Raw genomic sequence first — 13,449 nt, 5'->3', positions numbered from 1 at the left:
CCTGAGCTGCCTTTTGTAGAAAGACAGCCTTTTCTGTGCAGGACACATCCAAGGAATAAATGGGTAATTCTGCACTTTATTGTTAATGTAAAGGAAGACGGATAGGGATGTCCTGGCCAGCATGGGTGTCAGAGTTCTGGTGTCACCAGAAGAGCCCGTCTTCCACTTGCTCCTGGAGAATGAAGATGCTCTTGGACTCCACCACAGTCTTCATGCGAAGGCTTTCCTGGGTAGGAGGGATGTTTATGCCCTTTAGTATTTTCCTCTGATTCCTCCTCAGTTTTGCTCTCTTATTGTTAAACCAATCCTGAAATCATAGGGAGACAGGGATTAGATTAATATATTTAGCAGTTGCTGCTCTGATGAGAAAACACATCACTTAGCCTCATTTGCCCACAAATCTCTTTTGAAACCACATGCAGTGCTCGCTTCGGCAGCACATATACTAAAAATTGGAACGAAACCACATGCAGTTTTAAGTGCTCAAATGCTTTGCATGGCTGCACTCTATTATTCCAGGTCAAGGACTGACCTCCAGTTTCTTAGTTCCTGTTTTATATGTCCCCAAGACAAAAGTAAAGAAAAATATGTAGCACATAATATCACACCCTTTATTCTGCACAGCATTACCCAATTAGAGCCATGTGCTAATCTCTGTGCATAGGCTTACAGTCATACTTTAAAAAATTTTTCCTTAGACAAGTTCTTGTGCATGCCAAGGTGCTCATGAACTCCCTTTGTAACCAAAAAAAATGACTCTTTTCCACCCTAGTGGGAATTTTTGGGCAATATTTCTTCTGGACACAATATATAATGGCAGAAAGTTAAATTTAGAACTGCCATTATCCGGATCACAGTCTCAAAACTTTCTAAAAGAAATGAAGAAATTTACTATCTTGGACTTAGGCTTTCTATCCACATTTATCACACCTAATGTGAACAGGGGTTAGTTTATGAAAGTGTATTTTATAGCTCAATTATTCCATTTTCCTCATATTTTTCATTCATTTCTTTTTCTTTCTTTCTTTCTTTCTTTCTTTCTTTCTTTCTTTCTTCTTCTTCTCCTTCTCCTCCTCCTCCTCCTCCTCCTTCTTCTTTCTTTTTTTAAGACAGAGTCTCTGCATAGCCTTGGGTATCCTGGACTCACTTTGTAGATGAGGCTGGCCTTGAACTCACAGAAATATGCTTGCCTCTGCCTCCTGGAGTGCTTGGATTACAGGAGTGTGTCACTGCTCCAGACCATTCATTCATTCTTTTAGTGAGTGCATATGTGAGCTATTGTCACCAGATTCTCCATGCAATCACATGATTATTTCCAAGTCACCCTGAGTTTCAAAATGATGCATTATAGAATACCCTTGTGAAGGTCTCTTGTGTGCCACAAGGAGTCATATGTTAATTATAGGTTGTATATGTGTATATCACATTTATGTCCAAAATATATATGTACACACACACACACATATAGAGGGGGGGAGAGAGAGAAGTGAAGATGCTATTTATTTTGTTTTGCTTTTACTTCAGGAATGCATATGAATGCCATTCATGGGGTAGACATAACCTGCTAAAATTTTCCTTTGTCCAGTTTCTACTTGCCAAGGCCCCATAGTCCAAATCTTCTTTTCCAGCATAAAACCACCAAGAAAAATACAACAATTAAAGAGACAATAAAAATATGGCAATTGCACAGGCCTAGAACAAGGCCATGCATGTCCTGAGGCAGGTCTGAGATCAGCACCCCGCTAAACAACATAGGCAAGATGACTGACCTGCACTTTCTGTTCTTCCACATTCATGAGCTCTGCCAGTTCTTTCCTGTGAAGAGAAAAAGACAGATACTTACTATTCCATACTAAGGATCATAGGCAGAAAATGAACACAATGTGTATACTCCGTGCATATTTTAAAATTTAGCATCTTGTTCTCCATACTTATATTTAATTCTGCTGGAGTCTACCTGCAGGAGGTCCTCCTCTCAGCCCACCCTAATTCCCCTTAGGGAACTCAGCCTCCTGGTGCACAGCAATTCTTTTTTTTTTCTTTATTAATTACACTTTGCTCACTTTGTATACCCCCGTGGTTCCCTCCCTCCTCCCATCCCAATCCCTCCCTTCCTCCACCCTCTGCCTGCATGCCCCTCCCCAAGTCCACTGATAAGGGAGGACTTCTTTTCCTTCCTTCTGATCCTAGTCAATTAGGTCTCATCAAGAGAGGATGCATTGTCTTCTTCTGTGGCCTGGTAATGCTGCTTCCCCCTCAGGGGGAGGTAATTAAAGAGCAGGCCAATCAGTTCATGTCAGAGACAGTCCTTGTTCCTATTAAAATGGAACCCACTTGGATACTGAACTGCCATGGGCTACATCTGTGCAGAGGTCTTAGGTTATCTCCATGCACAGTCATTGGTTGGAATAGCAGTCTCAGGAAAGACCCCTGTGCTCAGATTTTTTGGTGCTGTTGCTCTCCTTGTGGAGTTCCTGCATCTGTAGGATGCAATGAGGCAAGTTAATAGTATTAGGTGCCTATATAAAAAAATTGAGAAATCCCATACTAATAACTTAAAGACACACTTGAAAGCTGTAGAAAAACAAGGAATAATACCCAAAAAGAATAGACAGGAGATCCAAGATGGCAGCACCCAGAGCACACTATTTCTGACGAGCAAACTGTGGGCCCTAAAACATCAGCGATTTTGTTTCCCAAGTGAGAAGAGACCCCACAGTATGGGAAGCAATCGAGTTCAATCTCGGGTCACCCAGCTAAACCCCAGAAGAGTTTCCAGGTCCCACAGGTGGGTCCTGGTAGGCGTTCGGTAGCCAGCTCAGAGCCACAGGTCTACGTGCTCTGATCACCATCCCACACTGAACTGTTGGCCCCACACCACCAGAGACTGGATTTTCCAGTCAAGAGAAAAGCCCACAGTGAAGGGAGCAGTCAGAGCCTACAGACCTCAGGTCATCCAGACAACCCCCAGAAAAGGTCCCAAGATCAGGCAGGTGCTCAGTCACCAAGCTCAGAACCACAGGCCTACACATGCTACTCACCATCCCAGGCAGAACTGTAGGCCCCAAACACCAGACTGGGTTTCCCTGTCAGGAGGAACCCCCATGGTGAAGGAAATACCAGATCTGATCTCAGGCAACACCCAGGCAACACCCAGGCAACACCCCCCCCCCTGCAAAAAGTTCCCAGAAGAATTCCCAGGTTCTTGCAGGCACTCAGTTGCTAGTGCTGAGCCACTCGTCTGTGCCTGCTTGCTCTACTCACTATCACAGACTGAACTGTGGACCCCCAAACACCAGAGATTGTGTCTCCCTGTTGGGAGGAAACACTATGGTGGGGGAAACATCAGGTCTGACCTCAGGACACCTGGCTAATCCCCAGAAAGGTTCCAGAGTTCCCAAAGGCCTGCCACATGCCTGAGTGCTGCGCTCACCTGGTACTGATTGCCGCTTGGGTACTGAGCTCCAACCTTAGACCTACAGAAACCTAAGACCCACGGGATCAGCCCCCAGATGCTGCTCCAAAGTGCAATCTGTCTCCCTAGCCAAACTGAACAAATCTCGGGGCTCCCTGGTTCTTCAAGAGGGTTGTGCCCAGCAAACACAGTGTAAGAGCAGCAGCATCTCACTAAATTCAGAGCAAGAAACCCAGTGGCAGGGCAGCTGTCTCCAGGACTTCTCCTGGTGAGAGGGAAGCCTCTGGACTCCCAACGAGCACAGTTATCCCACAGGTACATACACCTGAGGAGAGCTGTGGCAATACTCAAGCTATTAAAAACAAGGGAATCAGGAAATTTGCAGGCAAATGGTGGGAACTAGAAAAGATTATCCTGAGTGAGGTAACCCAGAAACAGAAAGACAGGCACGGTATACACTCACTTATAAGTGGATATTAGCCATATAATATAAGTTAGTCATCTACAGACCTAAAGAAGCCATAAACTAAAGAGAACCCATGGGAAGATGCTTAAATCTCAGTCGGAATGGCAAACAGGATAGACACCAGAAGCAGTGGAAGAGAGGAAACAGGATAGGAACCTACCATAGATGTCCTCTGAAAGGCTCCACCCAACAGGGGAATAGAAGCAGATGCTGAGACTCATGGCCAAACTTTGGGCAGAGTGTGGGGAATCTTATGGAAGAGGAGGGAGGTGGGGATAGAGAGTGATGGAGGCAACAGGAGCCCCACAAGGAGACAAACAGAGCTAAGGGATCTGAGCCTATTGGGTTCCTGCTGAGACTGATGTAGCAATCAAGGACCATGCATGGAAAGGACCTAGGCCACACGCTCAGATGTGGCTGATTGGCAGCTCAGTCTCCATATGGGTCTCCAAGAAAGGGGATCAGGGGCTGCATCTGTCATGAACTCGGTTGCCTACTCTTTGATCACTTGGCCCTGGTGATGAGGCCTTCCCAGGCCAGGGAAGAAGAGGATCAAGGCAGTCCTGAGGAGACTTAATAAGCTATGGGCAGATTGCAAATGGTGTAGAACTCCCCTTTTCAGTGGACTAGGGGAAGGGGATAAGTGATGAAGAGGGAGGAAGGGTGGGACTGGGGCGAGTTGAGGGAGAGGGTTTCAATGGAGATATGTAATGAATAAATTGTGAAAAAATGTAAATTAAAGAAAAACAGAAGCAAGGAGATTGTGGGGGGCAACTTTAATTAAGCAAGAAAATCACTCATATGTACTGGCAAAGTAAAGTCCTTAAGGATGTGGTTTTTCAATCCTACTTTCCAGATTATGTAATACTGATTAGGTTCATTGCAGCCATGAATTTGTTCTTGTTGAGTTCACCATAAATATAATACTGAAGTATGTTTGTTATGACTTGTCCATTTTTTTCAATGACTATTGTCACAAAACAAATCTGCCCAAATTTGGCTGAATATAATGAATGTGCTCATGGAAAAAAAAAGAATAGAGAGAAATAAATCATTTAACTCAGGACTGAAATTAAAGTGTTAGAAATAATAATAATAAAAAAACTTACAAAGAACCAATGAAACAAAAAGTTGGTTTATTGAAAAAAAATCAATAAAATGAACAAATCTTTGGCTAAACTAACCAAACAACAGAAGAAGAGGATCCAAATAATTAAATTAGAGATGAAAAGGGAAAAACTACAACAGACACTAAGGAAATTCTTAGAATCATAAAACTTCTACAATTACGTTTTTCATCAAACTGGAAAATTGTAAAGATGTGAATGAATTTCTTGATAAACACAACCTACCAAAATTAAATCAATATGAAACAACAGTTTAAATTCCTGGAGAAATAGAAGTAGTATTTAAAAATCTCATTAGCCTACTTGGACAATAAACTGCCATGAGCTACATCTGTGCAGGGTTTCTAGGTTATCTCCATGCCTGGTACTTGGTTGGAGTATGAGTCTCTGGGAAGACCCCTGTGTTCAAATTTTCTGGGACTGCCTCTGACATAACCTGATTGGCCTGATCTTTGATCACCTCCCCCTGAGGGGAGAGCAGCCCTATCAGGTCACAGAAGATGACAATGCAGTCACTCCTGATGAGATCTGATAGACTAAGATCAGAAGGAAGGAGAGGAGGACCTCCCCTATCAGTGGACTTGGGGAGCGGCATGTGTGAAGAAGGGGGAGGGAATGTGGGATTAGGAGGTGCGGAGGGAGGGGCTTATGGGGGGATACAAAGTGAATAAAGTGTAATTAATAAAATAAAATTAAATTAAAAAAAAATAAAAAATCTCCCTAGCACAAAAAATCCCAGGGCCAGATGGATTCAGTACAGAATTCTAGCAGACCTTCAAAGAAGAACTAACACTAATACTTCTCAAATTACCCTGAAAAATAAAACTTAAAAGAACATTGTACATATAATTCCATTCACTCTGCCCATCAGTTGGCCATCAGGCTCACCGTCTGCTTTGACAGTCTGCACGGCAGAGGCTTTCAGAGGCCCTCTGTGGCAGGTTCCAAGGTTGTTTCCTGTTTTCTTCTTCTGGCTTTCAGAGGCCCTCTGTAGCAGTGGGAAATAGTAAGAGCTGGAGAGGACAGGAACTCCACAAGGAGAGCAACAGAACAAGAAAATCTGAACACAGGGAATTTCCCAGAGACTCATACTCCAACCAAGGACTATCATGGAGATAACCTAGAACCCTGACAATGCAGCCACTTCTGATGAGAAGTGATAAACTAAGATCAGAAAGAAGGAGAGGAGGACCTCCCATATCAGTGGACTTGGGGAGGGGCATGCATGCAGAAAGGGGGAGAGGATGGGACCGGGAGGGGAGGAGGGAAGGGCTTATGGGGGGCTACAAAATTAATAAAGTGTAATTAATAAAAGTTAAAAAAGAACATTGTATAATTCTTTTTATGAAGCCACTATTACCTTAATAACAAAACAACACAAAGACCCAGAAAAAAATAGAAAATCACAGACCAATATCCTTTATGAATACACATGTAAAAATTCTTAATAAAATATTTGCAAACTAAATTCAAGAACACACCAAAAAAGACCATCTATCATGATCAAATTGACTTTATCTCAGAGATGCAGGAATGATTCAACATACTTGAATCAATAAACATAATCCACCACACAAACAGACTAAAAGACAAAAAGAACATGATTAATTCATTAGGTGCAGAATGGGTCTGTGATAAAACACACACCTCTTCATAATAAAAGTCCTGAAGAAAATAAAGATAGAAGAGACATATCTCAACATAATAAAAACAGTTTACAGTACTCCTACCACCAACAATAAGCCACATAGAGAAAAACTCAGTTTCCCATCAAATCAGGAACAAGACAAGGTTGTCTACTCTCTCCATACCTATCAACATAGTATTTGATGTCTTAGCTAAAACAATAGGACAAGTGAAGGAGATTGAGGGGATACAATTTTTTGGGGGGGAGGGGTCAAGACAAGGTATTTCTGTGTAGCTTGGCTGTCCTGAACTCATTTTGCAGACCAGGCTGGCTTCAAACTTACAGAGATCTGTCTGACTCTGCCTCCCCAAGTGCTGGAATTACAAGTGAGCACCAACACTCCTGGCTGGTGATACAAATTGGAAAGAAAGAAGTCAAAGCATCTTTATTTGCAGGTTATATGATTTTATACATAAAAGACTATAAAAACTCCACCAGGAAAATGCTACAGCTGATAAACACTCTCAGAAAAGTAGGAGGAAACAAAATTAACACACAAAAATGAGTAGCCTTCCTATGTAAAAATAGCACACATTCTATGAAAGAAACAAGGGAAATAGTATGTTTCACAAATCCTCAAAAATATAAAACATGTTAGGAAACTCTAACCAAACAAGTGAAATACTTATATAACAAAAATGTTAAGACACTGAAGAAAGAAATTGAAGACATCAGAAGATAAAAAGAACTCCCATGGTTACAGACTGGTAAAATTAATATTATGAAAATGGTCATTCTACCAAAAGCAATCTATAGATTCACCACAATCTCCATCAAAATTCCAACAAAATCCTTTAAAGAAAATTTTAATGTCTTGAATTTCATATGAAAATATAATAAGTACTATAGGATAACAATCTTGAATAATGAAAGAATTTCTTAATGTTTCACCATCCCTAACCTTAAGCAGTGTTACAGAGCTACAGTAATAAAAACAACATGGTATTGGCTTAAAAACAAACATGTTGATCAAAAGAATTGAATTGAAGACCCAGATGTAAATCCACACACAAATGGGCACCTGATTTTTGATAAAGAAGACAGAAATACACACTAAGAAAAGGAAGTATCTTCAACAAATATTGCTGGTATTCTACACATAGAAGATTGCAAATGATCCATATCTACCACCTTGCACAAAACTCAAGTCCAAGTGGGTCAAAAACTTCAACATAAAGCCAGATACACTGAACCTGACAGAAGAGAAAGTGGAGAATGATTTTGAACATACTGTCACAGGAGACAACTCGATGAACAGAACACCAAGAGCTCAGGCTCTAAGATTAACAATTAATAAATGGGACCTCCCTTAGCCATCAGAGAGATGCAAATCAAAACGGCCCTGAGATTTCACCTTACACCCATCAGAATGGCTAAGATCAAAAACTCAAGTGACAACACATGCTGGAGAGGTTGTGGAGAAAGGGGAACCCTCCTCCACTGCTGGTGGGAATGCAAACTTGTACAACCAATTTGGAAATCAGTCTAGCCCTTTTTCAGACAATTAGGAATAGTGCTTCCTCAAGATCCAGCTATACCACTCCTAGGCATATATCCAAAAGATACTCAAGTACACAATAAGTACATTTGCTCAACCATGTTTGTAGCAGCTTTATTTGTAATAGCCAGAACCTGGAAACAACCCAGATGTCCATCAACGGAGGGATGGATGCAGAAATTGTGGTACATCTACACAATGGAATGCTACTCAGCAATTAAAAAACGAGGAAATCATGAAATTTGCAGGCAAATGGTGGGACCTAGAAACGATCATCCTGAGTGAGGTATCCCAAAAGCAGAAAGACACACATGATATATACTCACTTATATAGACCTGTAAGACATAATAAACATACTGAAATCTATATACCTAAAGAAGATAAACAAGAAAGAGGACCCAGGGTAAGATGATCAATCCTCACTTAGAAAGACAAATGGGATGGACATTGGATGTAAGAGCAAACAAGTAACAGGACAGGAGCCTATCACAGAGGGCCTGTGAAAGACTCTACCTAGCAGTGCATCAAAGCAGATACTAAGACTCATAACCAAACCTTCGGCAGAGTGCAGGGAATCATAAAAAAAAGACGTGGGGGGGGAGTTAATATGACCTGGAGAGGACAGGAGCTCCACAAGGACCAAATATATCTGGGCACAGGGGTCTTTTTGTTTAACTTTTATTAATTATACTTTATTCACTTTGTATCCCCCCATAAGCCCCTCCCTCCGCACCTCCTAATCTCACATTCCCTCCCCCTTCTTCACACATGCCGCTCCCCAAGTCCACTGATAGGGGAGGTCCTCCTCTCCTTCCTTCTGATCTTAGTCTATCAGATCACATCAGGAGTGGCTGCACTGTCATCTTCTGTGGCCTGGTAAGGCTGCTCCCCCCTTAGGGGGAGGTGATCAAAGATCAGGCCAATCAGTTTATATCAGAGGCAGTCCCTCTTCCAATTACTATGGAAGCCATTTGGACACTGAACTGCCATGGGCTACATCTGTGCAGGGGTTCTAGGTTATCTCCATGCATGGTACTTGATTGGAGTATGAGTCTCTGGAAAGACCCCTGTGTTCAAATTTTCTGGTTCTGTTGCTCTCCCTGTGGAGTTCCTGTCCTCTCCAGATCTTACTATTTCCCACTTCTTTCATAAGATTCCATGCACTCTGCCCAACAGTTGGCCATAAGTCTCAGCATCTGCTTTGATAGTCTGCAGGATAGAGCCTTTCAGAGGCCCTCTGTGGCAGGTTCCTAACTTGTTTCCTGTTTTCTTCTTCTGTAACTAATATTAAAAAAATAAAAAAATAAAAATAAATAAATGGGACCTCATGAAACTGAAAAGCTTCTGTATGACAAAAGACAACATCATCCCCACAATTCTCCAGGGCAGGTAGCATGTCCAGGAGTAGTTGAGCAACACAAAAGAGACTTCAGTCTGAGTGAGTTGACCCAGAAGCAAAAAGACACTCACGGTATATACTCACTCATATAAACATACAATATAGAATAAACCCACTAAAAGCTGTACATCTAAACAAACTAAGCAAAGGAGAGGACCCTAACTAAAATGTTCAATCCCCATCCTGAAAGGCAAAGAGGATGGACATCAGAAGAAAAAGAAAATAGGAAACAACCCGCTACAGAGGGCCTCTGAAAGCCAGAAGAAAACAGGAAACAACCTTGAAACCTGCCACAGAGGGCCTCTGAAAGCTTCTGCAGTATAGACTGTCAAAGCAGATGCTGAGCCTGATGGCCAACTGATGGGCAGAGTGAATGGAATTTTATGTAAGAAGTGGGAAATAGTAAGAGCTGGAGGGAACGGGAACTCCACAAGCAGAGCAACAGAACAAGATAATTTGAACACAGGGAACTTCCCAGAGACTCATACTCCAACCAAGGACTATTTGTGGAGATGACCTGGAACCCCTGCACAGGTGTAGCCCATGGCAGTTCAGTGTCCAAGTGGGTTCCATAGTAATGGGAAGAGGGACTGCCTCTGACATAATCTGATTGGCCTGCTCGTTGATCACTTCCCCCTGAGGGGGGAGCAGCCTTACCAGGCCACAGTAGAGGACAATGCAGCCACTTTTGATGAGAACTGATAGACTAAGATCAGAAAGAAGGAGAGGAGGACCTCCCCTATCAGTGGACTTGGGGAGTGGCATGCATGCAGAAAGGGGAGGGAGGGTGGGATCGGCAGGGGAGGAGGGAGGGGCTCATGGGGGGATACAAAATGAATAAAGTGTAATTAATAAAAAAAAATAAAAGATTTATAAAAAAAAGAGACTTCAGGTGTTGTTTTTTGTTTATTTGTGTGTGTGTTTATGTGTGTGTGCATGAGAACATGTTGTTCACACATTTTGTTACTTTTTGCCTTGTTTTCTTTTTTGTTTTAAAGTGTGTCTGCTTTGATTTGGGTTTTGGTTTTGTCGGTTTTCCTGTTTTGTTGTGTTTTCTTTCTTTTTTGAGAAAGAGAACTGTTCATGTACTTGAATGAGTAGGGAGGATCTGGGAGGAGTTGGGGGAGGGGAAGAATGTAATTACAATACATTGTATAAAATATTTTAATAATTTAAAATTTGTTAACTCCTCTCACACCTCTGCAAGTATGCATTTCAGTAACTCTTAGAAGGAGCTGTGTTTGGGAGTGATTTTACATTGCCTGAAAATTAAAGACTTATTAGTGCTGTATGGTCTAGCTGTTAATATTAATGTACTATGGAAGGAATAAATGCTTAAATCTGCCACATACAAATTATACATAATTTTGTGGCTTTGGGAATTGAAACTACAGTTCCGCATATGCTAGGCAAAGGAGTCTACCACCAAATTGTATGTCATTTATATGAAAAAGGGGTCTTTGGGATATAATTCACCCCCTAGAAGGCAGAAATTCAGCCAGATGTGAGCACACTGACAAGGCTTGAAGACATGCCAGTTGAAGCAGGTTAGTTCAGAAAGAACACATCCTGCCTGGTTTTCCTTATGCCTAGACAAGTCACATAGAGAGGATTAATAAAGCAGGAAAGTGGTGGTTGGAGACTACCTACGAAGAAATGGCAGTTGTTTAATATGTGCAGGTTTTCCTTTGGTGTCATAGACTCCCAGAGATCCCCAAACCACCTGAGTTTTGACCTTCATATTTGGTGTAAGCAATGGTTTTTATATTTCCATGTTTGAGGACATTTTCTAAATGAAAGGAACCAAAAGAGTGGTCAGTGAGCATTTTGGAGGACCAGTTTACACCATTAGTGCATGAAAATTTTAACCTTGGTTATCAAGAGAGGCATTTTCTTGAGGGACTAAAAACTCAACAGATCTCTGACCAGCAGACAGATAGGTAAGGAGGCCTCAATCTAATAAGATAACAAACTGTCCGCTTTTTGCTCACACTCTTTATCTTAGACAAAGGCCAATTGGGCTTTTTTTCCCCCTGCCTTTTGCTGACTACTTCAGCCTGGTCAAGTACATTTAAGGCCTGCCCTAAACATGTTTCAGTTTACAAGAACTTGTGAACCTGTCAGCTTCCCTCTCTTTCTCTAAGATGAGCAATGTAAAATGAGCAGCTTGGTCAGCTGAAAATTCCTGGCCCTGCCCCCACCCGTGACTCCCCTCTTTACTTCGTGGGGAGTGTCTCTCTGCATGCCTTGCTGTGTGTGAGTCTTACTTCAATTTTAATAAGTTGTTACCCATTGTCTGGGATCTTTTCTGTCTTTAAATTCTTTAATGGATAGAAAAAACAGACTCTACCCAGAACCTCTATGTAACTCTCTCCAACCACCACCATAGAGTCAGCTGAAAACTTAGTGGTTTCAAGGAAAAAGAGGGGAAGGAAGTGAATCCTGCTGGCACAAACCAGTAATTTCAGCTACTGAAGAGGTTGAGACGGTAGGATCACAAGCTCAAAGGCTGACCGGTGTACAGAGTTGGTTCAAGGCCAGGCTGCACAACTCAGGCCACGATTCTAACAAAACTAAAAAGGTTGTGGTCACCTACAGGGCTCTAGTAATCCTTACAAGGAAGCAAGGTACCTGCAGGAATACTTCGAAAAAAGCCTCCGCCACCTGCTGAGTAGGTTACCCTTTGATTAAGTTCAGTCATTTTTTCTTCCTCATAGTGTAGATAAAGCCCAAGCCCGCCAGAGGGCGTACTCCTGTGGCGTCCACCGAGGCTGTTACATCCTGAAATTCTCTGAGGAGCTTTTACCTCAGTGGCAAAGCTACTAAGCCTAACCTGAGTGAATCTACATGCTGAATCTCAAAGACATTAAAAACTTTTAACAAGAGTGAGGAGAGGCCCAGGGAAAGGAAAAGTCCTGAAAGACAGACCCCGTACACACCGTCTGAGAGAATCTGGATACTGAGTTTCTTCGAACACTGCCTGAAGTTCCCACAGCTGCCCAGGCGTGAATTTGTATGGTTTCTGAGGAATTTTGAATGATGGCTGCTCTCTGGTCCAGACCACATCCCTGGCCTCCTCTGGTTTTTCTTGCTCAGTGTTCCAGGTGTTAGTCGTGTCACGGCTTTGGTAGTTGTGGTCACTTAGAGAGTTCTGGTAGCCCTCACAGGACAGCTCGTTCAGAGTGTCTGCTTCTCCTCTGTTAAAGCCGCTACTGATTGCTGTGTAGCTCACGTTTTCCTCAGGTTCAGTCATGATTTCTTCCTCATAGAAGTTCATCCCATAATAATCGTAGTCGAAGTAGAAGTACTTGCGGGCCATGACTGAGCTCGGACGAAGGCACCCCCCTTTGGCTTCCACAAAGACTGTGCTCCTTGAAGCCCACTGAGGAACTTTCTGGGTTCTCTACGCGAAAATTGTTGCCTTAGGCAGAACACATCCCTCTCTGACATGCACACGTGCCCTTCTCCACCGCTGCTATTGGTTTTCCACTGACAACCCTGGATGAGGCTGTAGTTTAGGCATACAAGGGATGAGTGAGGACACAAACTTGTGTGTGGCTTCATCCCATGGAATAAGATACTTGTCATAGACAGCGTGGCAAAAAGGGACACTTGAAGCTGAATGCTAGTTTTCTGACTTGTTTGAGAAATGGACCCATAGTTGGACCTGAGCTAAAGAGTTTCCCTGGGTCTAAGAGGGGATCTTGACAATGGCTTAGAATGCATTTTAAAGTGATTTAGAGTGGAGACAGGATATTAATAAAAGTAAGATAATTAAGTAAACTATTTATTAGGATGTAATTTCCATTTTTGGCCCTAAATGAATCTTCATCATTTTGTACTACCAATTACTTGA

General features: G+C 42.3%; 1 protein-coding gene across 1 annotated transcript; it reads right to left on the bottom strand.

The window, feature by feature from the left end:
- Window positions 1-142: 142 nt before the first annotated feature.
- Window positions 143-12,912, bottom strand: LOC129680480 (rhox homeobox family member 1-like). The gene is made up of 3 exons (XM_055612126.1): window positions 12,533-12,912; window positions 1,770-1,815; window positions 143-307 (listed from the first exon to the last, which is right to left on the bottom strand). The coding sequence occupies exons 1-3, from the start codon at window positions 12,910-12,912 to the stop codon at window positions 143-145; spliced, it is 591 nt and encodes a 196-aa protein (XP_055468101.1).
- Between the last annotated feature and the right edge of the window lie 537 nt (window positions 12,913-13,449).

Source organism: Psammomys obesus, unplaced genomic scaffold (assembly GCF_907164565.1).
Source record: "Psammomys obesus unplaced genomic scaffold, mPsaObe1.curated_primary_1811, whole genome shotgun sequence".
NCBI lineage: Eukaryota > Metazoa > Chordata > Mammalia > Rodentia > Muridae > Psammomys > Psammomys obesus.
Note: the sequence above shows the minus strand (reverse complement) of the source record. Positions and strands in the feature narration are given on the sequence as shown.